General features: G+C 34.3%; 1 protein-coding gene across 52 annotated transcripts in view; it reads right to left on the bottom strand.

Moving 5' to 3' along the window:
- Positions 1–26,767, bottom strand: part of plekha7b (pleckstrin homology domain containing A7b) — a 193,889-nt gene that overhangs the window by 25,986 nt on the left and 141,136 nt on the right. For 31 of the 52 annotated variants that reach the window (XM_087258385.1, XM_087258398.1, XM_087258391.1 and 28 more), the window contains 8 exons: positions 26,156–26,593; positions 23,422–23,956; positions 14,614–14,697; positions 11,608–11,661; positions 6,413–6,481; positions 5,500–5,580; positions 4,012–4,161; positions 3,091–3,192 (listed from right to left, as the gene is read on the bottom strand). In XM_087258385.1, coding sequence (XP_087114511.1) covers positions 3,091–3,192; positions 4,012–4,161; positions 5,500–5,580; positions 6,413–6,481; positions 11,608–11,661; positions 14,614–14,697; positions 23,422–23,956; positions 26,156–26,593 — 1,513 coding nt within the window. Of the gene's footprint in view, positions 1–3,090; positions 3,193–4,011; positions 4,162–5,499; positions 5,581–6,412; positions 6,482–11,607; positions 11,662–14,235; positions 14,362–14,613; positions 14,698–23,421; positions 23,957–26,155; positions 26,594–26,767 lie in introns of all 52 variants that reach the window. The other 21 variants (XM_087258376.1, XM_087258383.1, XM_087258378.1 and 18 more) reach the window with 1 other exon arrangement.

The following is a 26,767-nucleotide window of genomic DNA, read 5'->3' as shown; positions in this document are numbered from 1 at the left end:
GGGCTCGAGGATCCCTTGAGCTCAGGGCTCTCTCCCGGGACAGCATGCCAAACAAGCTATGTATAAATCATGAGCTAAGTGTGAACTCTTGAATGCATATTTTTTCTGAATTGGCTATCGGGCAGCTGGTACCGTTTCAAATCCGATTTTGCACGTGCGCTATATTCTGTGTAATTTATAAGCCACCTAAAGCCATGAAGGTAGCCTATTATAAGGCAATAGAAAGTTGTCATGTAGGCCTACTATATCCCAAAAGACGCCATTCTATAGTGTAATGTGAAGCACAGATAAATTTTCAAATGCTTAAATTTATGTTCAGTTCTATGCTTCCAGAGGGCTGCGCGCTGTGTCTCAAGCGCTTATTCATGCACCGGCTGCACAGACACGACATGCGCCGCTCCGTAAAATTATTCCCACAATTGGTTTCTGTTCTCTGACTCTTCTGAGTTTGTTCTTCTGAGGGGAATACTTTTAGTGCTGCGCATAGTTTGTTAAGCCTGGCTCATTGTGGTCAAAATAGTTGATTTATTAATAAAAGTGAAACTGACGGCCCGACGCATAAATATTGTCATTAACAGGAAGTTATTTAGCCTAATATAGGCTACTTAGAAATTGTGAATATTTTACTGTAATTTTATTTATATTAATATTTTATTTAACAATTTGTACGCTGAAGCATATAAGCGGACCCTGTTTTGAACTTGACCTCAAATATTCTTGTTTATTTTGCAGATAACTGACCAACAAAAATCCATTAAAAAACAACAAATTATGCTAAATGAAATTCGCTTTAATAATATATATTTTTTAAGACAAAAAAAAAATTTCAGACATGCTTTTAGGTTCTCTATCGCAGTCACTTCGAGTTTAGGCAAGGGATTATAAAGTAAAACTGACCTCAGACAGTTTTGCTTAGTCTGCTTCAAACCTGCAGGAAAATATCAGACTTTGCTAAAAGAAAAAGGAAACATAAGCTGGACCACAACAGATCATATCAATGTCATAACGAAGGCTCAAATAATGTAGTATATAGCTAGCAAACGTTATGTTTTTATTAGTTTGTGCCGTCTGTCATATACAGTAGGTCTATAGGTCTGTATCGGTCGAAACTCAGAACTTTGTTATCGGGATCAGATCGGTTAAAAAAAATGGTATCGGTGGATCCCTAGTGTGTATAGACTATCCTGAAAATCTTACAAAACAGTAATAGTTTAATTAAGGTGTTTACATTTCTGGACTGCACTTCAATAATGTAACTAAAATCGGCACACTCCAGGAAATTAGATTTCTGTTTAGTTTGATTTTGACTTTAGTCAGATTAAGGTAATCAAAAACCACTGCAATATTGGTGTCTATGTAAACGTACTTACTGTATGTAGGATAAAATAAAACAAAGAACTCTGAATAAAGTAAATAGAAGAACATATTCCCAGATATACAGTAGTTAAAATGACTAAAGAACAAACTAATCACCTCAAAATGCACTACAAATATGCTTTTCTTACTTAGATGTCTTGTTTCTAATTCAAATATGTAAAAGTTCTTAAATCAAGAAATATTTTCTAGACAATAAAAACATACAATATTGTCTGTTTTAAGTAATATGTCAAAATTAGTTTAAATATTTTTCATCAAAACAAGCAAGATAATCTGCCAATGGGTTAAACAAATTAATCTAATGTAAAAAGAAAAAAACAAGAATATTTTGCTTACCCCATTGGCAGATAACTTGTTTTAAGGAAAAACTCACTTATTTTTGGCATATTATAATATATATTACATTTGAAAATGTTTTCAACACTGATCATAATAAAAAGAAATGTTCCAAAAGGATCATTTTGTAAGAACAAACTAGAAAAAATGGTAAAAGGTTTTGAATAACACGAATAAATTACTTTTCAGATTACATATTAACACAGACAATGTTCCCATTACAAATATAGAAAACCACTTTTTGACTTTCAGTATTCAGGAAATAATATAATATAATATAATATAATATAATATAATATAATATAATATAATATAATATAATATAATATAATATAACATAATATAATATAAGGCGAGGCAGTGGCGCAGTAGGTAGTGCTGTCGCCTCACAGCAAGAAGGTCGCTGGTACGAATCTCGGCTCAGTTGGCGTTTCTGTTTGGAGTTTGCATGTTCTCCCTGCCTTCGCGTGGGTTTTCTCCGGGTGCTCTGGTTTCCCTCACAGTCCAAAGACATGCAGTACAGGTGAATTGGGTAGGCTAAATTGTGTGTGTGAATGTGTGTGTGGATGTTTCCCAGAAATGGGTTGCAGCTGGAAGGGCATCCGCTGCGTAAAAACTTGCTGGATAAGTTGGCGGTTCATTCCGCTGTGGCGACCCAGGATTAATAAAGGGACTAAACCGACAAGAAAATGACTGAATAAATGGTAATATAATATAATATAATATAATATAATATAATATAATATAATATAATATAATATAATATAATATAATATAATATAATATAATATAATATAATAAAGAGTAGAATGAAATATATATATTCTTATCATTGTGATCACTGTTAAAATAAATATGATGACCATGAGGCTTGTCTTTGATTTTTCTAAGAGGCAAATTTGGAGCTCAAAGGGGGCACTGAAGAAAAGGATAGGATTTTCTCTTATTTGTATTTTTATAAAAAACACAAAAAAAACATAATTTATTGACCATGTCTGTGTGCACTCTCACACAAACACTTGAGAAATCAATAATCTTAGACACTGTATGCCTTGTTCTTACGGCTCTATCACACTGATCAAAAACTGACATTAGATCTTCACTCCGGCTCTGAGAGCTGCATCTCTCTTTCATCACTTTGTTCTTTCTCTATCAATTACCGGACCGAGAGGTGCATGCTGAATAGAAAAGGAGGCTGACACGGTTTAACATCTTCTGCTACACACTCTGCTGCTCAAACACTGTCAATACTTAAGTTTGGAAGCGCGCGTTAAAGAAGTAAAACTGAAATAGAATTTTCTGGGCTTTAGTAAAGAAAGACTGCCTGCCATTGATATCACTTATAGGTGTGTTTTTCAGCATGTCTCTGGTTCTGACCTGAGAGAGAGCACTGTGGGTCATCTGGTCTTGAAGGGCTGAACGCAGTCTGTCTACATCTCTCTCCAAGTGGCTGTACTCTGACCAGGCATTCTCCATCTCCTATTTAACACACAGCAGAAAAATGACTGATCAAAGGAATAGAAACCAAAATTGTACATTAATTCACCTTTCACTAATCATCCACGCGTTCCAAAGGGATTTGCAGAATTTTTGTGTTTGAACCTGAACTTATAACATATAAGTTAGAGTAACCAAGACCGGCTGCTCACTGAAGATAAGCAGGGCTGAGCCTGGTCAATACCTGGATGGGAGACCACATGGAAAAACTAGGCTGCTGTTGAAAGTGGTGTTATTGAGGCCAGCAGGGACGCTCAACCTACGGTTTGTGGGAGCCCCAGTAAAGTGAAGGGGATTCTATACTGTCAGTGAGTGCCATCTTTCAGATAAGATGTTAAACTGAAGTCCTGTCTCTCTGTGGTCATTAAAAATCCCATGGCACTTCTCATAAGGAGTAGGGGTGTAACACCAATGTCTAGGCCAAATTCCATCGGTCTTTATCAGCCTCCCAATCATCCCCATCCACTGAATTGGCTCTATCACTGTCTTTCCACTCCAATATTAGCTTTTGCGTGGTGAGCGAACTGAAGCAGTTGATATAAATATGAATTAATACACATATTACATATAAATATACAAAAACACACAAAAAAGTAAAAATCTTTTTTTTTTTAAATGAACTTCCATAATTAAAATAAGTAAATAATAAGGTTATGTATCAAACATCAATTAAGTCATGTATATGTATTGCACAATAAGTCAATATATTAATTATTTTGACAGGCCTACACTGCATTCAAATTCAGTCCCAGATAAATTTATTATATACACATGGATATTTTTGGGGTGTGAGTCTCTTACCGTGGACACCTGTGAGATGTCTGCCCTGATGTGGACCACATCCTCTCGTAACAGCTTCTGTTGGTAGGCAATCTTCTCTGCATGGGCAGGCTGGTCCTGGTACTGCTCCATCTGCTGATGAGAAACATCCAGAACTGACTCCAGCTTGTCCTAGTTAAGGTAAAACAGACACAGATAAAGATGTTAGAAAGAAAAGGAATTAGAGATGAGACACACTAGGGCTGTACACTAATATAGAGGTTTTCACTGGCTTGTCCTATAATGTACCACCAAAAGTAAAATCTGCAACGAAACATCTAAAGCTGGTTTTATTTAAAATGTCATTTTAAAAGTAGGAATAAACAAGAAACAGAAAATGTAAAGCTAACAATTGGAGGTTGCCACTTTCAACATATTCAGTAAATGACATTTTCTTGTAATCAACAACCAACTGACTTCATAAACCAAAACATTCCCACTATAACCACCAAATCATATTGAAAGTTAAAGTTTTATTATGAGTGTAGACAGCTTTGGGACATTATTATATTTATATTTGCCTTTATATAATTTTTTTCTAAATGCTTTTATTTAATGTTGTTTTATTATGTTTTTTTTCTTCTAAAAATAGTATATTTTTTTCCAAATCAGAAATATAGTAAGAATAGCAATACCCAAAAATATTAAAATGTTAATTATTCCTGTTATGGCAAAAATTTAATTTTAGCATCCATAATCCCGTTTTCTGTGTAATAAGATTCTTTAGAAATCATTCAGAAATTATACTATGCGGATTTAGTCCTGAAAACAAGATTTCTCATTGTTTATCAATGATAAAACACCTGTGCTGCTTAATATTTTCATGAATGCAGAAGTCATCTGTAATTTTTGCAACATAATTTTTATAATAATAGATGTCTTTATGATCACTTTAGATCAATTTAATGCATTATTGTTAAATATATTCATAAAATAGCTTGAAAATAAAATATTTTGAAACTTTATAAAATACATTATATTATCATTCTAAAAGTTTTTATTGATTTCTGTAAATTCATGTTCTCCTAAAATAGTTTTGATTATAAAAAATAAAGTAAAAAAGCAATACAGAGAAATATTCAAATGTAAATTATTTCTGTAATGACACAAATTCACATTCAGCAGCCATTATCTAGTTTTCAGTGTCATAAGATTCTTTAAAAATCATTCACATTCAAACAATAATTAACTAATACGGTTCTGAAAAACAAATTCTGATTATTTATTAAAAATAAAACAGTTGTGCTGCTTAATATTTTCATGAAAGAGAGATCATCTGCAATTTTTGCAACATTATTTCTTATGATAATAATAGATATGTTTATCGCCACTTTAGATTAATTTAATGCATTATTGATAAATAAAAGCATACCATCAACAATTCTTTAAAACCTTTAATTCTTTGAAACGCTTTTAGAGCTTTGAGGCTGCTTTAGAATATAGAATTTAGATAAGGAAAAAAACCTGTACCTTATCTTCTTTAAGTGTGCGTATCCTGGCCTCCAGCTCCTGTAGGATCTTGTCTTGTTCGCATAACCTACTTAGCTTTACCTGGGGAGACAATCACAAGCAATAATAATAAAACATGGCCACCAAACAAGAGGGCACGACAGAAATGAATCACACAAACATATCAAACAGAAGGCCGACAGAAAACATTCTTCTGCTATTCCATATTCAACATTCGCCACCATTGAAGATGTTCATTAGCATAAACTCCACGCACCCAAGACAATTTTGGTGTCATTATTTGCAGAAACAAACAGCATTTTCTCAGTGAAAAATGGGTTATAGGGTATGTGTGCGCGCATGAGAGACAGAAGATGCAGAAGTGTCTTGTTTACGGTCTTCCTCGCGCTGCCTGTTTATTCTCCACTGTTTATCATTCCTTCCGATTAATTATTAAGCTGTTATTATTTTACCGCCTCATATTGTTGTTTTAACAGCATTAAAAATTCATCACACGGATAAACCCACCAACAAAATTCTTATAAATTGTTAAACTGAAACAATGTTAATGATAAAAAGCCAGGATTTCCAGATTATTTACCTCTAATCAAACGGAAAACGGAGAGAGCACTGGAATACAAAAAAAATCAAGCTGAAAAATTTACAAGCCTAAAGTATGAAACTCCCCTTGCATGTATTTTTCTCTTTAAATTGAGCATTGAATATAAAAAGCCCTCGTCAATAATTTCAATTTCTTCTGCACACAGACAGCTCGCTTCTCCCCACAGCATACACCGCTGCCTCGTTCCGATGCCTGTGTTTACTCGCACAAATTCAGGCTCGAGTACTGGATTTTTCTGCAAATGCAATTGGAGAGCGAGAGGGGAGACAGGGGTCAAAAAGCAGGTATTAATAAAGAGAGGTGAGAACTCACGTCTATGTCACTTTCTGCAATTTTAACAGGCCGAGGCGGTCGATCTTTAAGCGAGTCACGTCCGGTTACCTGTTGACAAAATGCAAAAAGCTCATACACTTTCAAAGACTGGGCATTAACATCAAGACTATGATGCTGCATTGATTTTGCCTATTGACAAAAGGGCTGTTGAAATCAAGTAAACAAACTATGCTTTGGCGAGAAAAATAAAAGAACAAGACCGTAATATGTTGTGATGGGGAAAAAAAATGTAAAAAACAAAACAAACCAACACTGTTTTGGGAAGCTCAGCGATGTGTTTACGGACAAACAGCAACTGGGGTATTTGGGGATAGCCGCAATGATCCACCCTAAGCGCTGCTCTTTCGTTGGCAAAGTATCAATACTTTTCATCGGGTGAACTTGACATGAACCATGTGGGAGGGAAGCGTACGACAAGCTGCATCCCCACGAAAGACTATCATTTAGTGATAAACAAGGGTTAGCTAAAGGATACAGCATAAGTAAGAGCAGCTGTCGGTAAATGTTCACTCATTAACAGAAAACCTCAGACTCTAGGATCATTTATTGGTTCTTTAAGAGATCGCTCAGTCCAAAACTAACACTCTTAATGTTCCATAAGATCCTTAAGACATAAAAAAAAGATAATTTTAATTGAAACTGAACATTTTCGGGCCCTCCATTGAATGGCTGTTCACAAAAAATTCTAACAGTTCAAAATATCCTTAAAGAGCCCCTATTTTGGGTTTTTGAAAATTATCTTCCATGCAGTGTATAACACAGCTCAAGTGAAGTAAATATCCATTAAATATCCAGCTAAGGCTTAAATATGAAAGTGTGATATGTTTAAAACTATTGATTCATTTATAAAAGAATTGACCTATAGTGGTTAGAATGAATCGCCCCTGTAACGAGTCTTTAGCTGTATCGGCGTGACGTCGATAAAGAAATTAAGCCCCACCCATTTTTGCGTGCGCAGACCCGGAAGACAAACACTTTAGCAGATCCCGATTGAATCAAGTCACGTAGACGCTGTGCTCCGAAGTGTAAGGAAAAGTTGGTGTTATTTTCAATTCCCAAAGATGAGATTTGGTTGAAGTTTTATTTTGCAAAAATTTCCTCAGCATTATTGCCCCAGCCTTGTGCTGTGTTCCCGTCATTTTTCTGACGAGTGCTTCAGCAATCTACACGCTTTCAACAGGGATTCATCGGCTGTTTGTTAAAGGAAGAATCAGAAAAGACTATTGATGTATGGAACCTTGTCAGAGCTTAACAGGAATTTTACAGTACACAGTACTGAAATACGGGAGACTTCTGGGAAAAACGGGAGTGTTGGCAGGTATGCTCACACATACAATCTGCACTCAGATTGCTTCAAAATTGTTAATAAGTCTTGGTAGGTGCTATTTAAACAAAAGATCAGATAGTTTAATCTTTCGATGAGACATGATTGGTTATTGTGACGAATTGATTCATTTTGGGCTTTTATCTACATACTGTATAATCACAGATCAGCAAATACAAACAGAAGCTCAACCATACCTGCTGGACATGCAGGAAGTAATCTCATTGGTTCTTGCCGAATATATATATAGTCTGTCAGGCATGATTGCGTGAGCTATCATGACCTAATTTGAATGCAGTAAACATTGTTTACTGATAAATGTTGTTTCTGAGAGAAAAAAATCTGTTGATATTATAAAGTGACTTCATGCCTTCATGAAACATAGCACACTTTCATATTTAAGCCTTAGCTGGATATTTCACTTCACTTGAGCTGTGTTATACACTGCATGGAAGATAATTTTCAAAAACCTAAAATAGGGGCTCTTTAAGGATATTTTGAACTGTTAGAATTTTTTGTGAACATTTAAAGTGGTCCAAAACCGTTCATCAAAAGTTGTCCTAAAACTATTGAGCAACACCTATTCTTGACTTTTTCTTTTTAAACAATTTTGAAAAGCATTCTTGATCCTGTTCAAATGTTTGCTACAGTATATTAAACCCTCAATTAAAGGGACAATTCACTTAATATTGAAAACAGACTCACCATTTCATTCCAAATACAAAAGAAGATAATTTGATGAATGTTGGTAACTGTAGAAACTTACATGTATAGTAGATTTTAAAAAAGTTTACCAGTTTTCAAAATATCTTCTTTGTGTTCATCAAGATAAAGGAAATAAAATAATTTTAGGACCAGTCATGACAAAACTTTAATTTTTGGATGAATAATCTATTATTATTATTATTATTATTATTATTATCATCATCATTTTTTTCAACTCTGAAATCTGGACTTTTATTGACTTTCATGAACTGATTTTGTTTAAACTAAAAGGTACTAAATGATGAATGTATTTCTTAAGACTTTGCAACAAAAAGGTTGAGTAATTAATGTTCATTTTGTGAACACCACTGTCTTGCTTGGGTTGGGACTTCTGGAGCTGCGCATCGATGGATATGATCTTCAGTGTGTGAACAATCAGTAATGAAATTTAAACCACACTGAACAAAACTCTGAAATCTGAATTTTACTACAACTTTCATGTTAAGCGACTTTGACAAAATCTACATTGTAAAAATGCTATATAAATAAACTTGAATTGAATTGAATTTGTGAATTACTATTTATAATAAGCCGTTTTCTCAAAATAGTTACAATAGATGCAATCTCATTGATCGGAGCAGTATTGATATGTTACCAAAAGAACAACCTTGGGTGTCCTTAAAGAACAACAACAAACAAATAAAACAAATCTGTCAAAATAGCACATGCACATGATTTGGCAAGACCCTACAGATCATAAGCAAAAGCACGCAACAACAGCGGTCCGGTGGGAATTACATCACTGCAGCAGGTGAAGGCATGAAGTGGTCACATATTGTGCACACCATCCATACATTCAAACAGAACGCACTGTGTACCGAATAGATGAGAGGCTCAATACTTTTCATCTGTTTGAAATGAAGATAAAAAAGTTTTCTGTGAACTGTGGATATACATGTAGGCAAAGTATACATTTTAAATAAGACTTAACAATTCCAGCAAGTAATGCACTCCACATCAAACAGGATTGAAAAAGTTGGTGACCATAAAGTTGACAAAAGCTGAGATCATTTACATAAGTATAAAGGCAATTAGGGCTGCAAAATATATTTAATTTGCTAAAATGTTGTAAAAAGAAAAAAAAAAAATCGCAATTATTTGAGAAACATAAGTATATGAAAAATATTATTATTTACTAAAAAAAAAACTATATTTAACATTGATGCAGAATCTGTAGCACAGATTATTTTAAAGTAAGTAAAAATAGGGTCAGATGTTACTATTGAGAAAATTTCTGTTTAGAGTTTTAAGTTTTTTTATTACACTACATTGTTGTGTTTTAAAATGATATGTTTTGGCAAAAAAAAAAGAAATACCAGTAAGTTTTATCTTTTATATACGCTCAAAAATTGTCTTTTGCGACTTGGTTAAAAGACTAGAAACAACACAATTCTGAAAGGTTTTAGGGGACAAATTAATTGTTTAATGTTCAATTCATTTAAATTTGTAAAAACGATTAAGTTAATTTATCTGCTTTGTGTTGGGACAACATGAAGGAATTGTGTGGAACCCAGCATTTTCTAGAGTGTAGCTATAACAAATTTATCAATATATTTTAATACAATTTATTGCAATGATTACATATGTTATTGTACATTATAATAGGAAATACCAGCCTGATCTCACGAGAAAACGTAAGTATTTTACATTTTGTCAGTTTTTTGTCAGGCTAATTCGTACGAATTCGAACAAGTTCAATCGTACGAAAATGTACTATTTTTAAAAGGTGTGGCACGCAACTCCACCTCTAAACCCAACCGTCATTGGGTGACGAGTGAATCGTACTAAAATATATGAATTAGATTGTATGAATTTATACGAATTAGCCACTAAATCAAAAAGTGGCGAGAGATTGCGTTGGAAGTGCTGATATACGAGAATCATTTTCAGTAATGTCTACAAAATGAGTCAAATTCATTCATTGTGTGTAATATTACAGACTTTTCTGCACAGGTTGCTGACAATATAATAATATAATACAATACAATACAATACAATACAATACAATACAATATATTATAATATAATATATTATAATATAATATAATATAATATAATATAATATAATATAATATAATATAATATAATATGATATAATATAATATAATATAATATAATATAATATAATATAATATAATATAATATAATATAATATAATATAATATAATATAATATAATATAGTCGCACGCAGTGGCGCAGTAGGTAGTGCTGTTGCCTCACAGCAAGAAGGTCGCTGGTTCGAGCTGAGTCAGTTGGCGTATCTGTGTGGAGTTTGCATGTTCTCCCTGCGTTTGCGTAGGTTTCCTCCGGGTGCTCCGGTTTCCCCCACAGTCCAAAGACATGCGGTACAGTTGAATTGGGTAGGCTAAATTGTCCGTAGTGTATGTGTGTGAATGAGAGTGTATGTGTTTCCCAGTAATGGGTTGCGGCTGGAAGGGCATCCGCTGCATAAAACATATGCTAGATAAGTTGGTGGTTCATTCCGCTGTGGCGACCCCAGATTAATAAAGGGACTAAGCCGAAAACAAAACAAATGAATAAATAATATAATACTTATTTTATTAATATATAATAATAATATAATACACATTTTTAATATCATAAATTTAACTTTAAATGCAAACTTACAGAATTGTCTTATAACACACTGAATTATTAGAATCGGTTATCTTATGTTCTTCAATATTGTGCAGCCCTATAGGCTAATGATGCCAGTGCACATGGGAAAGACTATTGAGAATCAAATTCAAGTGTATATCAAATATCTGTCCTCCCATGTCTTAAAATTTGCAGCCATCATTAGTCATAACAATCATGCATGCGCCAAGACTTTTACTGCTGAACTTCAGCATAAAAATCTGTTTTCTTTCAGCAGTAAAAGCTTCAAAATCACACATTGCTTCTCTGTGGATATTGACTGATGTAAATTTGAGAACTCGCTCTACACGTCCTTCAGGGTTAAAGAGCAGAGCAGCTGTTACAGAGACTAAGGAGGGGGAATAAATCAGAAAGAATTTGTGCCTTGAGGAGAGAGGGAGAAGATGGAAGGAGGAAGAAGGTGAAGGCAGATCCACAAGAGCCCACCTTCAGGTCTAGATACTCCAGGTCCTTCTTCAGCTGGATGTAAGTGTCATCTGCCTTTAAGTGAGAAATTAAGAAAGTGGTCACAACATCTGACTAAGAGCACAGCCAAAATCTGATTGATTTTCATGCACACGGAAAATGCAAATTCTGCTTCATTTACACATGGGTAAGTGCATGTAACATGAGTCATTCGTTAACCTGGAGTATGATGTTTTTTTTTTTTTTTTTTAACTATCACTATCATTCAAACCTTTTGGGGGGGGGGGGTCATTCATTTTTAAGGATCCAATTAACTGATCCAAAGTGACAGTAAAAACCGTAAGAAATTTTAAAAAATAAAAAGATGATTTTTTAAATAAATCATTTTAACATTTAAAAATTTCTGAAGGATCATGTGACAATGAAGAGTGAATAATTGCTGCTTGCCATCACGGGCATAATTAGTAAATAATATAAGAAAACAATGTAACATTTTTACTCTTTTAACCCTTTTAGTTGTACGAAAATTTCTCAATAATACTGATTTATTAGTTAGCAAAAGACTTCTTTAGGTTTTTTAGGGACATTTAAAAAATCTTACTGATCTCAAAAATACCTACTATTGACAACAAGCTACAGTTTTACTGAAAAAAAAACATTTAATGCCCTAAAATATAAATGTGAACTCTGCAACTGATGAACTGTAGAAGAGATTGTTCAACCAAAAATGAAAAATCATTTCAGTTTCTTTGCTGGAAACCTGTAAATATTGCCTTCCATGGTACTTATTTTTTCCAACTATGGAGGTCGAAGGTTACATGTTTTCAGCTTTCATCTAAATATCTTCTTTTGCGTTCAACAGAAGAAAGAAAATTATAAATGTTTGAAAACAATTGATGGTTGAGTAAACAGTGAGTACATTTTCATTTTTGGGTCAAGTATCCCTTTGATAAACACAGACTATGATTTTTTTTTTGTAATAAATTAAGAAACAATAATAAAATGGATCTCTTTTAAACAAAGTTCAAGTACCTGTACTACAATCAGACCCCCTAGTTTTTAAAAAAAAAAAATTTGTGATTTTTTGTGATAAAAATTACAGATTTTCTGGTGGTAATTCCCAGAAAGTTACGGACAATTTGGCAGAAAAAAAAAAAATATATATATATATATATATCTTATTTATCATATTTGATAGCCTACTAAGTTAGGTGTGCAATCTGACACAATGAAAATGGCACGAATCTTAAAAAAATCTTCTTTATTTTGGTCTCTTGTCGAGATAAGATCTAAAACAGATCTAAATTGGTAGAAATTAAGCCAATGAAATGTTGTATAACTCTATATTTATCCACGGTTGTACTTTCTCAGATTTCACTACCTGGAGCATCTGAAATCATGTACCTCACTCAGGACATGCGTTAAGGCTTCCGCAACCACAATACACCTAAAACACGGATTGCCGTAAAACTCGTCAATGGCACGGAAGCGTTTTCTCTTGTTAACTGCAGGCAAAGAGTTAAATGAAATAATTTATCGATTTGACACACATCATAATACTAGCCATAGATGTAAAGCACAAATAATGTACTTCAACTCGGATACATCCAGCAGCCATCATCCTTGGACCAATCTCCATCAGTGTAAGCTGCTTGCTTTTCTGTCTGTTTGTTAAATGTTTACTCTCACTTTCTTTTGTAGTCACAAATTGGCCAATTCGTGCTAAAGGCTGTCTAATCCTTCGTGAAACTCATGCTTCATCCGCGTCTGCTTATTACACAGGTTACAAAACACCCCCCCCCCCCACCCCTCCATGTAATGTAATGATTGTGGAGGTGCAGGTGAGACGTCATTTTCCGAGAGCCACTCAATTACATCACATGCGCTGCATATGCAACGTCTATAAGTGATGTAAAACCATTAATTGAAAACTAAAAGAAATATAATTTGATTATATGGTTTGGAATTGGATGTTTAATGAGATTATCTTAATTTTTTGCAATTATTTCGAGATTAAATTAAGAATTTTCCTGGATTGGAAACATTTGCGACTTTTTGTTGATTTTGCTTTGGCTCCAGCAAGCGCAAAACCGCGAAAAACTAGGGGGTTATTTTACAACAATGCTGTAGATGTATAAAACCTAGTTTTAATGTAAAACCTATCAAATGTTTAGACTTTATGACATATTCTATACCTAAAACTGCATACATACTGTACAAGTAAACCAGCAAGGGTTTCAATGTTTGCTGTTCATGGGAAAAAATCATGTGAATGCAGGCAAGTCAACAAGCAACATGCTGTTAACAATCTGAGGAGCAATCTGGAAATCCAAAATACAAGAAAGGAAGAAAATACAAAAAAGTCCAAAATAAAACAAAACAAAAAAAAGCAAAATGCACAGAAAAAGATCCTCAAAATCACAAAACAGGCTGTTAGGTCAAAGTGCGCAGCCCAAGCTGTGTTGTGTTCTACTGCAGACTCAATACTAACGGAGAGCTAAGAACAAAACAAGGCAATCACAACTAGAACCAACAGCGCACAACTGTAAAGATGAGTACAGTATGAGGGTTTAGGAAAGAGGGGCATGATATGCTCAGATGAGGGGGCGGGGCTCAGGGTGGGTTGAGGGGGGAATGTGACCCTCTAACCTGCAAACTGGGGCCTGAGAGGCCGTTGTGCTGGTTCTGGAGGTGTGTGAATGTGTCGCTGCGCACGCTGGCCAGCTTGGCCCGGTGTCTCCTGAGCTGGATGAGCAGCAGAGTCAACTCCTCCGGCTGCAGGACAGCGGGGAGACGGGAGAGAAAGCACTTCAAGATCTGACAACCAGGGCGGCGCCAAGATGTTGTGAAATTTGGCCAATAGGAGTGAGTTCAGGAGAAATTTAACTGACAGGCTTTAACTAAACATTTTAACTCGCTGTCTCAAAATTAGAAAACAAAAAATTCCTCGTGGCCGAAATGTCATCTAGCAAGCATTTTTTTCCTAGATGGGGACCGGGAAAATACTTTTTTCAAAGGAAGTCCTACCGTTTTTCCATGCAGACTTGGAGCGCTGACTGTGTGTGTGATGTAGCCCATTGTTGGCATGGATCTCCTTTCTAGTTGTGAGGTCTGTGAAGACACAAAAGCAGACATAATGGTTTATACCAATGTAATAATTTAAGTACTCTCACTATTAGAGTGTGTGGGGAGATTTTGTCATCAGTACATAAAATGTGTACATTGTATGTTTTTGCACTATATTGTTTGGTTAATACTGGTCCGACAAAACGTAGACAAAACAGACTTAACAAGTGCAACAGAAAATCTAAGCAGCAATTGAAAATCAAGCTTTGGTGGTATTGTTAATCGGGTGGGTATACAGGCCTGTAGCCAGAGGTGGTTCGAGTGGTTTAGACAACCCATCTCCCTATGTTAACGGTCAAGAACTTGTCAGGTTTTTTGTCCTGTAAATGAGCTCCCTTGTCCAATTTTGACTGATATGCCAGCATAAATTGTGGAGAAAATAACTGTTCAAAGAGGATTTTAGCACCAAGCGGAATCCTTTGCTAGCTGGTTACTTGTTCACCTTCAAATCAAGCGGCACTCATACTATTCACCATCAAATCAGCCTAAAACTGCCATCATGGTGTATTTTTTGACTTCAGCACATCAGTTTGGGACAATGCAAACAATTAGTTTTTAGAAACCCAACTTCCAGCTGCACAACAAAATGTCCAATCTACCTATTTGTTGGGCACTCATTCTACATTATTAGATGTTAGTAAGCAGTTTATAACTGCAGATACAAATACTCTATTCTTGACATAAGTATGTTTAAAATGTGCTTAATAATTGTACTTTCACACTCTGTTATTGATTGATTTTTCATGACTAAATTAAGTATTGCATTATTATATTGCATTATATATGATATGTATTTAAGAATAGTTGTTTTTTTTTTAAGATCATTCAGAATGAGTTAATAAATAATTAATAAACTAACCAAATTAACATTTATATGGCTATTATTCAGACATAAACTGACAGTTAATTATTACTGTTAATAAATGCTTTATTAACTCAACTTGACCTAATCTAAAGTGAGGACTATTTATGCTTTGTAAAATCCTTACAAATGCCAAATTAAAGGCTCAGTGTCAAATGAACAATACATCTTTGCAATCTTACCTAAAAAATATAAAATTACTGTAAAGTTTGAACATTGCCGAATAACAGGAGTGTCAAAATATAACATAAACTGGACAAAACCACAACAAAATAATAATTTAACAATATATTATGATACGACATTTCAATGTTATTTAGCAAAGTCTTTTCATTTTGAATAAGATTGCAAAGATGTATTTTTTATTTGATACAGTTTCATTTGTGTATCTTCAAATAAACAGACATTAATAATATCATTAAAAAAATAAATCCTGTTTAGAATATACCGGAGCCTTTAATTGTCCTTTATTAGTAATTTACAAAGCATGAATAGTCCTCACTGTAGATTAGTCACAAAACTGGATAAAGTTGAGTTATGATAAAGCATTTATTAGCATACAAAATAACTTTTAGTATATGCTTGAATAAAAAGATTAATAAATGTTCATTGGAATATTTTTTTATGCATTCATTCATTTCTCTCAAATAACTGTTATAGAAATGATGTGATACTTAATTTAGTAATAAAAAAAATTAACAAAGTATGAAAATAAAATCATTAAGCACATGTAAGTCAATAATAGAGCATTTGTATCTGCAGTTATAAACTGCTTACTAACATCTGTTAATTTAGAGTTAAGGTTTAACAAACAAAGAATTAACTATTTGCCAATGCTTAACAAATTATTCATAGTGTGTAGTTATTATAAAGTGTTACTAAAACATTCCACAAGTAGGATTCTTAAACATGGACTTCATTCTGCCAACACAAAATGACCAAAAAAAAAAAGGGTCAAGCACCAAAAGCAGTCCATTTTATACTAAAATACAATTAGTAAAAAATTAGACTATTTTTATTATCCATGAAGTTTCAAATTACTTTTTTTAAATAGGCAGGAAAAATCATGAAGCAACTCAATATTACTATTATTATTTTACTATTATAATAATCATTTTTATTTTTTAATCATTATGCTGTTGTTGTTTTATTATTATTATTCCAATGGCCAAATTCAGAATTTTGAGAAAATAAGCTGAAATTAACAGATTATTATTATGTTTTTTTCAGTTATTCTTATAATTGATGGCCATTTGTACTGTAGTACTGTAAACACTGACATTTCATATTTCTTTACTCCAATTTTTAAATTTTTTTTTACAAGCTGTAATAGAAAACCTAGTTTAAATAAATATACACTCAAATAATAAACACTCAAGTACTAACATATGGTAAGCTATTTGACAAATGTAGGAACTATTGTAGGAACAGCATCCACATTATTATCCAACAAGCTGCCAAACACAAGCACAAATTATAAGATAAAATGTCACTAAAATGCAGTATTTAAACCTCATAATAAAATACAAAATGACAGTAATAACTGAAAAAGATAATTTTTTGGAAAAAAAAAAAGGACCACCCTTTCCATCAGGCTGGCTACATGCCTGTACTACTACTATCTCTCGAAGTTTTAATGGCCCATTTACACAGGGCATCAGCATCAACGCTTTCCATTAACTTTAGGTGACGTTAGGTGTTGCCGAACTGCTCGCTGCATAAGTTGGGAATTTCTCAATTTTCCAAGAGCCAGCCAACACATAAGCCAATCAAATCGCTGTATGCAAATGCATCAGCTCAGACAGTAGCCGATCGTGGACTAATTCCATTGGGTGACGCTGCTAGGACAATCGCATCAGCCCCACCTTAAGACATGCCCTCTGTCAAGCGCTGACGCTGAAACCCTATGTAATTCTGGCGTAAGTCTCTACGACTGACTGTTTGGTCTGACACTAATGTTTGCGTCCATGTTTGTGCACACTGCACACTGTCAAATGGCATATACTGTACTTTTCAAAAATGTGTGTTTACATTCTTTATGTATCCACGAAAAAACAACAAAGTACACTTTAAGCTTTGGTTTGCAGACGTACAATTTTGAAGTCAAATAAAAGTCAGTTTCAAAGTTTAACACCAAACTAGCACCTAGTAGAAAAAAACATTTTACTCATTTATGTGTTTATTTTAGCTAAGAAAGTGTGTGCTTGATTTCAAATGTGCCACAGGGCTTTGAGGGTTTGACAGTTTTGCTTAACATACAAATTTTTTTTTCAACTAGGCCCATCATAGCACCTCAAAAGGACACAAACAACAAGAGATTTAATTAACTACACATAAATTATCTTCAACCTGCTTTCTTAAAATAACATTTGTTTGCTACCAGCAGAGTAGCACTGTACACGCCGTTTCCATTGCGAATCCCACGGCACTGCATTTTTGCTGTATAATAGGTTTTTTATTTAAATACAAGATCAGAAGAAAGAGACCACTGCTGAGGCGGTTTATTGGGCGCTTTGCTCGGCCTTTGGCAATTTTTTTTATCAGCTAAACAGAGTCTAGTGATCCAGTCTGGTTTATGAAACAACTAGGAAACACACTCTTAGCATTCAAATGCATTGATAGGCAACTGCAGTCAAAAGCCAAGCAGAGACACCAGTATTCTGTATGATATACAATATCTGCCGTTAGACATTTATAAAACATTTTAAAAACATTCCAATAGGCTAATTTGGCTCTCAAAAAACATTTTGTAATTATCATTGTTAAAATGATTTGATATTTTTGTGACAAGTTTATTTGCGACAGAACAAATCTTATTTGTAACAAAGTCATTAGTGTCACTTGTATCCCTTTGAATGCATCCTTGCAGATTAAATTACCAATTAAAATCTATCTTTCTTTCAGAAAAACTTTTAACGTGTATGACTGTTAACGCTTTATTTTCATTTTGGCTTCAAAGTGTGATTCCTCAATAAAAATCTAATATTTAAAAGTATTTAGGCAACAAATTGACAGTTAATTATTAAGAAATAATCAAAAGTACAGTTCAGACAGCCACTTCCTTAAGATTCGAACAGCGCAAAACAAATCAAATCACAAATCGCTAGTGGAAAATGTTAAATTTGATTTAGCCCCGTCCGTCACATTATTCTTTCATGAGCCCATTTCAGTCAGACAATAATTTCTGCTTTCAGATTCACTGAAATAGCAGGTGACATAAGTCAAATCAAGAAGATCTGTGCTGTTTGAAGAACACATTTATGGACACATTTCTTTCTGAAAATAAAATAATTACTTAAAAATGGATTGAAACTAAGTTCCATATAAAACAAAATTGTTCTTTTATTTCTAATTAACTAGTACAATATTACATTTCATTTTTTATGAGGAGCTTTTTGGTTTGGGGTATAAAGAAGGTTTCATTTTATTTCCTGCTAAGAAGAAACCCCAGAAGATGGGTGAAGTATGGCTCCATGACTTTTCAAAATAAAAGAATAAAATTATGTTAATTTTAATAAATAAAAAAGTGAAAAACAAAGAAATTCTCTAGCATTTTTTTTTCTCTACCGAAATCATACCGAACCGTGACACTATTGTCACATCGAACCGTAACCTGATTTTTGTGAACAGTTACACCCCTTCTATATATATATATATATATATATATATATATATATATATATATATATATATATATACACACACACACACACACACACACACACACACACACACACACACACACACAAATATATATATATATATATATATATATATATATATATATATATATATATATACATATACATATATATAGGTGTAAACCTATACTGGTCTCACGGTTCGGTTCGGTTACAATTATCATGCCATCGATTCGGTTCAATTTGATATCTCGGTGCATTGACGATGCTTTCTATACACAGTTTTATATTTTGGGGGGAGACTATAACAAGCTGTCTGTATAAACACATAGACACACAGCACCACAGTCTTTCATTTACACACATTCACAAACATAGACAGCACCAAACAAACAAACACACACACACACACACACTTAAGCCCTCGCAATATGCGTTTAGCCGGGAGAGTTTGCGATAAGCGGAGCAAAAAAAAGTACTTTTCTGACAGTCCCTTACTGAGAGCTCTGCTTCGCGTGAGCTCTCTCGGCAACTTAACTGCGCTCATTTCTGGCGCCTCTCTGGATGTACAGTGTTTGCCTACACTGCCTATGCCATGGGCTGGCCCTGAGTTGGCTCCTGAGTGTTGTAAATACCGGCGCTCAACTCCCTCGTAACAGAGCGCCTAGGAGATAAATGACGTCAGTCCATAATGACCGGCTATGATTATTACTGAACCGATACCGAATTTTCCACGTCTGCATCGCGGTTCACCAAAAAAACAATTAATTTTGACACCCCTAATATTTCAAAAATAATTTTTTCTTCGATGCAGACACGATCGAGTTGGTATCGGTTTAGTAATAGTCATAAACGATTATATACTGATGTCATTTATCACATATGCGTTATATGGCCGCTTTGGCCTGCTGGCGTGTTCATGTGGTAATGTTTTATCTTCTCTCTCAGCTGTTACAACAATAATGCTACTTGTGGATACAAACATAAGCATGTCTGCAAAGCGAGTTTTCTCCACCGCGTCGCCATCTATAATGGATCAGCTGTAATGGCAGTCGTTTAACATCAGTGCCCGTATCACTGTTTGCTGAAGCGCCAGAGCTGCAATGAGTCTTTTATGTTGAGCATGTGATCAATCATAGGCGTTTAAGAACTTTCTCAATAACGCTCAAAAAGCAAGAGGGATAATATTTATATTTATTTGTTTTTAATTATTTATTTATAAATGCTCATGCCGTTCTGTGCATGTTAAGTTTTGTTTGATAAATTGAAAAATAAAAATTAAGAATACAGTACATATATCTGACTGCTGTATGTATATATATATATATATATATATATATATATATATATAAATTAATACAAGAATTATTGTGCTGCAAAGTAAAATATCAAATTGTGTATGGAAAGCATTGTCAATGGACAGTGATGTACTGAGATATCGAATTGAACCGAATCGATGCCATGACAATAGTAACCAAAGCGAACCGTGTAATAAAAAAATAAAATTAAGAATGTTTTATATAATATGAATTGTAATTATAATTATTATTATATAACTAGATTTATATTACTATTAATTATAGATATTATATGAAATACATGTTACAGAAATAAACTTAAGTTCTAAATTTAAGATTTTCTATTTTTAAAAAAAGTGATTTAATATGTCGTGGACAATAATGCACACATTCCCATTAGCGCTCTCGTCTATTTAGATCTCCTCTACCAAACTATATATATTCTTTGTGGCATCACCACACACTAACTGAAGCCGTGTTTTTCTTTCTCTCTGGTTCTTGACAGCTTCTGTGAATCTTTCTGTTGGAGGCATGTAATTAGTGAGTTCACACGAGTCCTGGCGTATGCCAAGCAGAAACGGCTGTGACAGTATGTTAACTTGTAAGAGGCACAGAGGCTCCTGTGCCTGCTGTTTCGTGTGAATGTGGTGCTGGGAACGGCTCTCTCTCATGTGGGGGTGAAGCCAGCAGATGCTACTATTAGTCACAGAAACAACTCCAGCAACACGAGTAAATAAAAATGCTCTTTAAACACTTAAACTGCCAGGCATTGTTGGATACTTAAAACTGTCTGCAGGTTAAATTTACCTGCACACATGACTGCTGTTAGGATACAGCTAAAAACATATAGTTTTGGGCCCCTATCAACTGTAAAGTAACATGAAATTAATATATTTAATCATCAGCTATGATGTTAAGTCAACCCAGGACACAGCACTCACTCATTTAGTGTCTCTAATACTTATTTTGCTTTAATAAATCACCTTCTGTTATCCAATGTTACTTAAACCGATTATTGCTTTTAAAATTGATGAAATGAATCGTCTGCGGTAGCAACATGGCATCCTAAAACATAATCGAAACAAACCTGGCAGTGCTAAAGTAAAGTTAGAACATGAGTAATTTAACCTGTAAGCAAGCATGTATATCTGTAGGTATCAAATTTTTTACATGTGCCTACTGGTTTCATACAGTATAATGGGTTTCCTATCTGGTTTGGGAAACCTCCATTCAAAAGAACTCAATCAAATCACTTCAAATAATATGTCTGCAAATTATCCATATATAGTGCACAGCATATACTGTATGAGTTCAGCCCTTTTAAAAAAAGAACTTTACATTACTTATCCATGAAGAATATTCATTAATTAAGACCAAATTTACCTATAGCACATGTCTTTGGACTGTAGGGGAAACTGCAGCACCCAGAGTAAACCCACGCGAATACGGGGAGAACATGCAAACTCCACACAGTAATGCCAACTGACCCAGCCGAGGGTCGAATCAGCAACCTTTTTGCTGTGAGGAGATCGTGCTACCCCCTGGGCCACCGTGACACCCGAATATAAAAAAGTTATTATTTCTGTGAGGGGTGTACTGTACTCATTCATGCTGGACACTAGATACAGTGAGAGATACATTTGTCCTTGTGCTTTATTTTTAATTGTTATGAAAATAATTTTCCCAGTGTTGGGTTGCAGCTGGAAGGGCATCCGTGTACATCCGTGTATTTACATCTGTGTAAAACATATGCTGGATAAGTTGGCGATTCATTCCGCATGTTGCGACCCCAGATTAATAAAGGGAATAAGCCGAAAAGAAAATGAATGAATGAATGAATAAAAATAATTCTCTGCTTTGTATTTTAATGTGACATTAGAATCACAAGCAAATCTGTGGCTCTTTGTCATTTTCTCTTTGCATTTCCTATAGTACAATAATAGCACAGCAATATTTGCAACGTTTCCTCTAAAAGACTTGGGTTTTTGTTCAAGGGTTTCATATAAAAGTAATTTGTTAATTGTGATAATTTATCTTTTTATGTTTGGTGGATGAACTATGAGGAGAATAATGTCACCTATTTTTTTTTAAATATATGATATTTATGGGTTTTTTTTTAGTTTACCGAAAGTTACTTCATTTTACAATTTACCAAAAGGTACTTCATCAAATATATTTAAAAAAATAAATAGTATTACTAATACATTTTCTTTTGATATTAAATTAACTGTGAGGAAAACAATGGCAGCTCAATTAAAAAAAAATATTTGACTTATCTTGTTTTACAGTTTAGTGAACGTTATTCCCATATCTCACCCTTAATTCCTCTAGTTTAAACAATTCCTTTTACAGTTTAACAGTTCCTTTAATCTAAACAATTTAACAACATAATGTATACACAATTGTATTTAACTATTTTTGCAAAAGCCAATGTATCAGACACATATACACTGTCAAAAATATTTTGACAACAAATATTTTCATGTGGCTTTAACTTATTTTAACAAGTTAATCGGGTTTCAACTAAATTTTTTGAGTTATACAAAGTTTAAATAATACTTTTTAGTCAGTTTGAGTGATGTATGTTCAGACAACAAGAAACGTTTATTTGATTTAACTATAAAAATGTAAGGCAGCAAGATTTTTTTACACTGTAACTCTGAAAAAAAAAGCCATGGGTAAATATTTCCCCTGTGGCTGGTCTAGTGTAAAACACACCCTCTGCACCTGGGAGTCAAACCCTTAATAAAGCCTATGTGAGAACTAAAAATCAAAGCCTGAGTGGAGAGAAAGTCGGTTTTCCCATAACCCTTCACGCCTTTGGTGGTCAACGCTCCTGTGGTCTCAACAAAAAGAGGAGCTCACCACAACTAATTTAAAAGATGTGAAACTGCTCCGCATTCCCTACCTTTGAGATCTGGGAACATATTCCTCTGGGAGAACCCAAAATGGGTGTATCCACGGTGGCAAAGTCGTCCAGCGGGCGCACCGTCACCCTGTCTGCGGGCGTATGAGGCCTGCGTGGGGAGAGGGATTTCGAGGGGTGCCCTGATGGAGGCATGTCACATGGCGATGGGGGCACGGATATGGATCGTGGCATTTCCAGAGTGACCCTAAAGGCGGAGGTGTCCATGTAATCAGGCCCGGTGTAGATGGGCGCTGTCGGGCTTCCGTGGCGGAACTGTTGCCGCTGTTGCCACTCATATAGCTGCCACACCATGCCCTCTTTAGTGGCCATGCGCTCATCGGTGGACATGCGGAAGTGACTAAGACGGTCATGGGCGTACTTATAGTCACTGGGCAGGTTGCGCGGCACAGGGGGAGAACTGCTTCCGGAGTGGTGGCGCGTGGTCTTTGGCAACGACTGGTATGTGTCCATCATGACGGACTTGGGCTGGAGTGGAGGCGTCCGTCTGGGTAGAGTGTACTCAGCAGTGGGATGGCTGGAATGTCAAGGTTTTAACTGTTAATACACACTCAAATCTCATTGTCAATTACATATTACTTATAGGAAAAAAATTCATACACTTTTATATGTTTTAAGAAGTGTTATTTTATTGTACATTTTATTTTACTATTGTGTATTGAATTATTTTATTACATAAACTTTAAGTGTTTTTTAATTATTATTTTTGGTAGTGCACTAATAAAATAACTGCATACTTTAGTACTACATTATTAATATAATAAATAATATAAGTTTATATGCAATAAATTCAACTACGATAATTGTATATTTATTTTATGATATAAACTTTAAATATAACACTTTATTTATTATTTTAGTAGTAGTATACAGTCAGAATTATTAGCCCTCCTTTGTTTTTGTTTTCTTTTTTGAATATTTGCAAAATGATGTTTAACAGAGCAAGGAAATTTTCACAGTATGTCTGATAATGTTTTTTCTTCTGGAGAAAGTCTTATTTGTTTTTATTTCGACTAGAATAAAAGCAGTTTTTAATTTTTTAAAAAACATTTTAAGGACAAAATTATTAGCCCCTTTAAGCTAATTTTTTTGTGCTAGTCTACAGAACAAACCATTATTATACAATAACTTGCCTAATTACCCTAATCTGCCTAGTTAACCTAATTAACCTAGTTATGTAAGTTTTATGTATAGAAGTGTCTTGAAAAATATCTAGTCACATATTATTTACTGTCAATTTACTGTCAGATAAAATAAATCATTTATTATAGATGACTTAATAAAACTATTATGATTAGAAATGTGTTAAATAAAAATAAACTGGGGGGGGGTGAATTAATCAGGGGGGCTAGTAATTCTGACTTCAACTGTATATATGTAATACTAAAATACAGATAAGAAATAACATGTATGAGTCGCTCAAAGGCAAGGGAGTAAAAATAAGTCTTTAAGTTAGAATTCAAACTATCCAAGCATGGACAAATCCTGATGTTTAACAGGAGACTGTTCCAGAGCCTTGGGGCCGCAACACAGAAAGCTTGATCGATAATTTTTTTAATATCAACTGTAAAAAAAACTTTTTTATTATTATTTGTAGTAGTAATATAATTAAATAGTGTTGAAATAATTGCATATTTTAGTATACTATTAATAATATAACTTATATCCAAGAAAGGTGACGAGGTGGCCCAGTGGGTAGCACGATCACCTCACAGCAAGAAGGTAGCTGTTTCAAGCCTCGACTGGGTCAGTTGGCATTTCTATGTGGAGGTTTGCATGTTCTCCCTGTGATCACATGGGTTTCAGAAACAAGTCCAAAAACATGTGGTATAAGTGAATTGGGTAAATTAGTAAAAGGGACTAAGTTGAAAAGAAAATGAATGAATTTATTAATTAATTAATAATATAACTTATATTTACAATAAATCTAACAATAATCTAACTACAATATATAATATAATATAATTGTATATTTATTTTATGTTATAAACTTTAGAAATAACACTTTATTTATTAATTTTAGTAGTAGTATACTAATAAAATTAAAATAATTGCACATTTTTTGCACCCCAATTCACATATACTGGATGTCTTTGGACTTGTGGTGGAAACCGAAACCGAAGCACTCGGAGGAAACTTACGGGAGAACATGCAAACGCCACACAGAAACGCCACCTGACCCAGCCGAGGCTTGAACCAGCGACCTTCTTGCTGCGAGGCGAACGTGCTACCCACTGCACCACCATGCAGCCAATATATATCAACTTTAAACTTAACATTTATTTATTAGTAGTTATGAAAAATTGCATATTTTAGTATGATTTTAATAATATAACTTATACTTAATAAATCTAACTATAATATAATATAGTGTAAATTAGATATTATAATGTTTTACTGCAATAAGAGGACAGCTCGTAATACAAGTGCAATAATGTAAATGCACTTTCTAACAATTTCACTGTTATAGGAAGAATTTAAAATATTTTCAGTAGTACAAGCAAAGTTGTTCCTCGGTCACAAAACATTGCCTTTAATAACCAGTGTGTATATATTACCACTAGAGGGAGCTCTTCCATAACCAGAAATGTATTAACTAAATCCTACAATGGCTTTCAATAATAAGAGTATTACAAAAATACCTTTATGTATTCCAAGTATTTTTTACTCAACCGCAGCATATTTTAAGGTGTTTACATTATCCAAAAAAACTGACCTTTTGGGGTCTCCTTTCTGCACTTTCACCCAGTGCTCGACCTGAGCAAGCGCAGTTTTTCTCTGTACCTTTTTCTCAGTGTCTGTACGTGGGACGAGACCTCTCTTATACACTACGTTGCCGTTCTGATCAGGAGGAATGCCTGAAGAGGGCAGTCCGTTCCTTTGAGTGGGCACCGTGGACGGAGGCCGTGAATGAGCACCTGATTGGGAAAGCGCCTCCATCTCCATTTCTCCAGGGGACATGAGTTTAACAGGATCCTCGGTTATATCCTTGCTGTAAACGTAACACTCGTCTCCATCTCGCTGCGGCCTCAGCTCCGCCACCTCTATATGTGTTTGCTGGGCGCTCTCTGCCTGGGATGAGCCTTTGCTGCTGCTGAAATGGTTGGTCTGTGGGACGGCATGCTGCTCAGGTTTGGAGCTTCTTTCAGCTTCTCTGTGGAGAAAAAGAGAGTTATTTAATAGTCAGAACACAAATATATATTTGACCTTCACTCTTAAAAAAAACAAGCGTTCTAAAAAACCATTCAGCGAACAGTTCTTAAATGAACCATTTTTCTTAGAATAAAAAGCATTTTCAATGACCTGAAGAACCTTACCCACTATAAAG

The sequence above is a fragment of the Danio rerio genome, chromosome 7 (assembly GCF_052040795.2).
Source record: "Danio rerio strain M-AB ecotype USA chromosome 7, GRCz13ab, whole genome shotgun sequence".
Classification (NCBI taxonomy): Eukaryota; Metazoa; Chordata; class Actinopteri; order Cypriniformes; family Danionidae; genus Danio; species Danio rerio.
The sequence above is the reverse complement of the archived record's forward strand: the minus strand, read 5'-3'. Positions and strand labels throughout refer to the sequence as shown.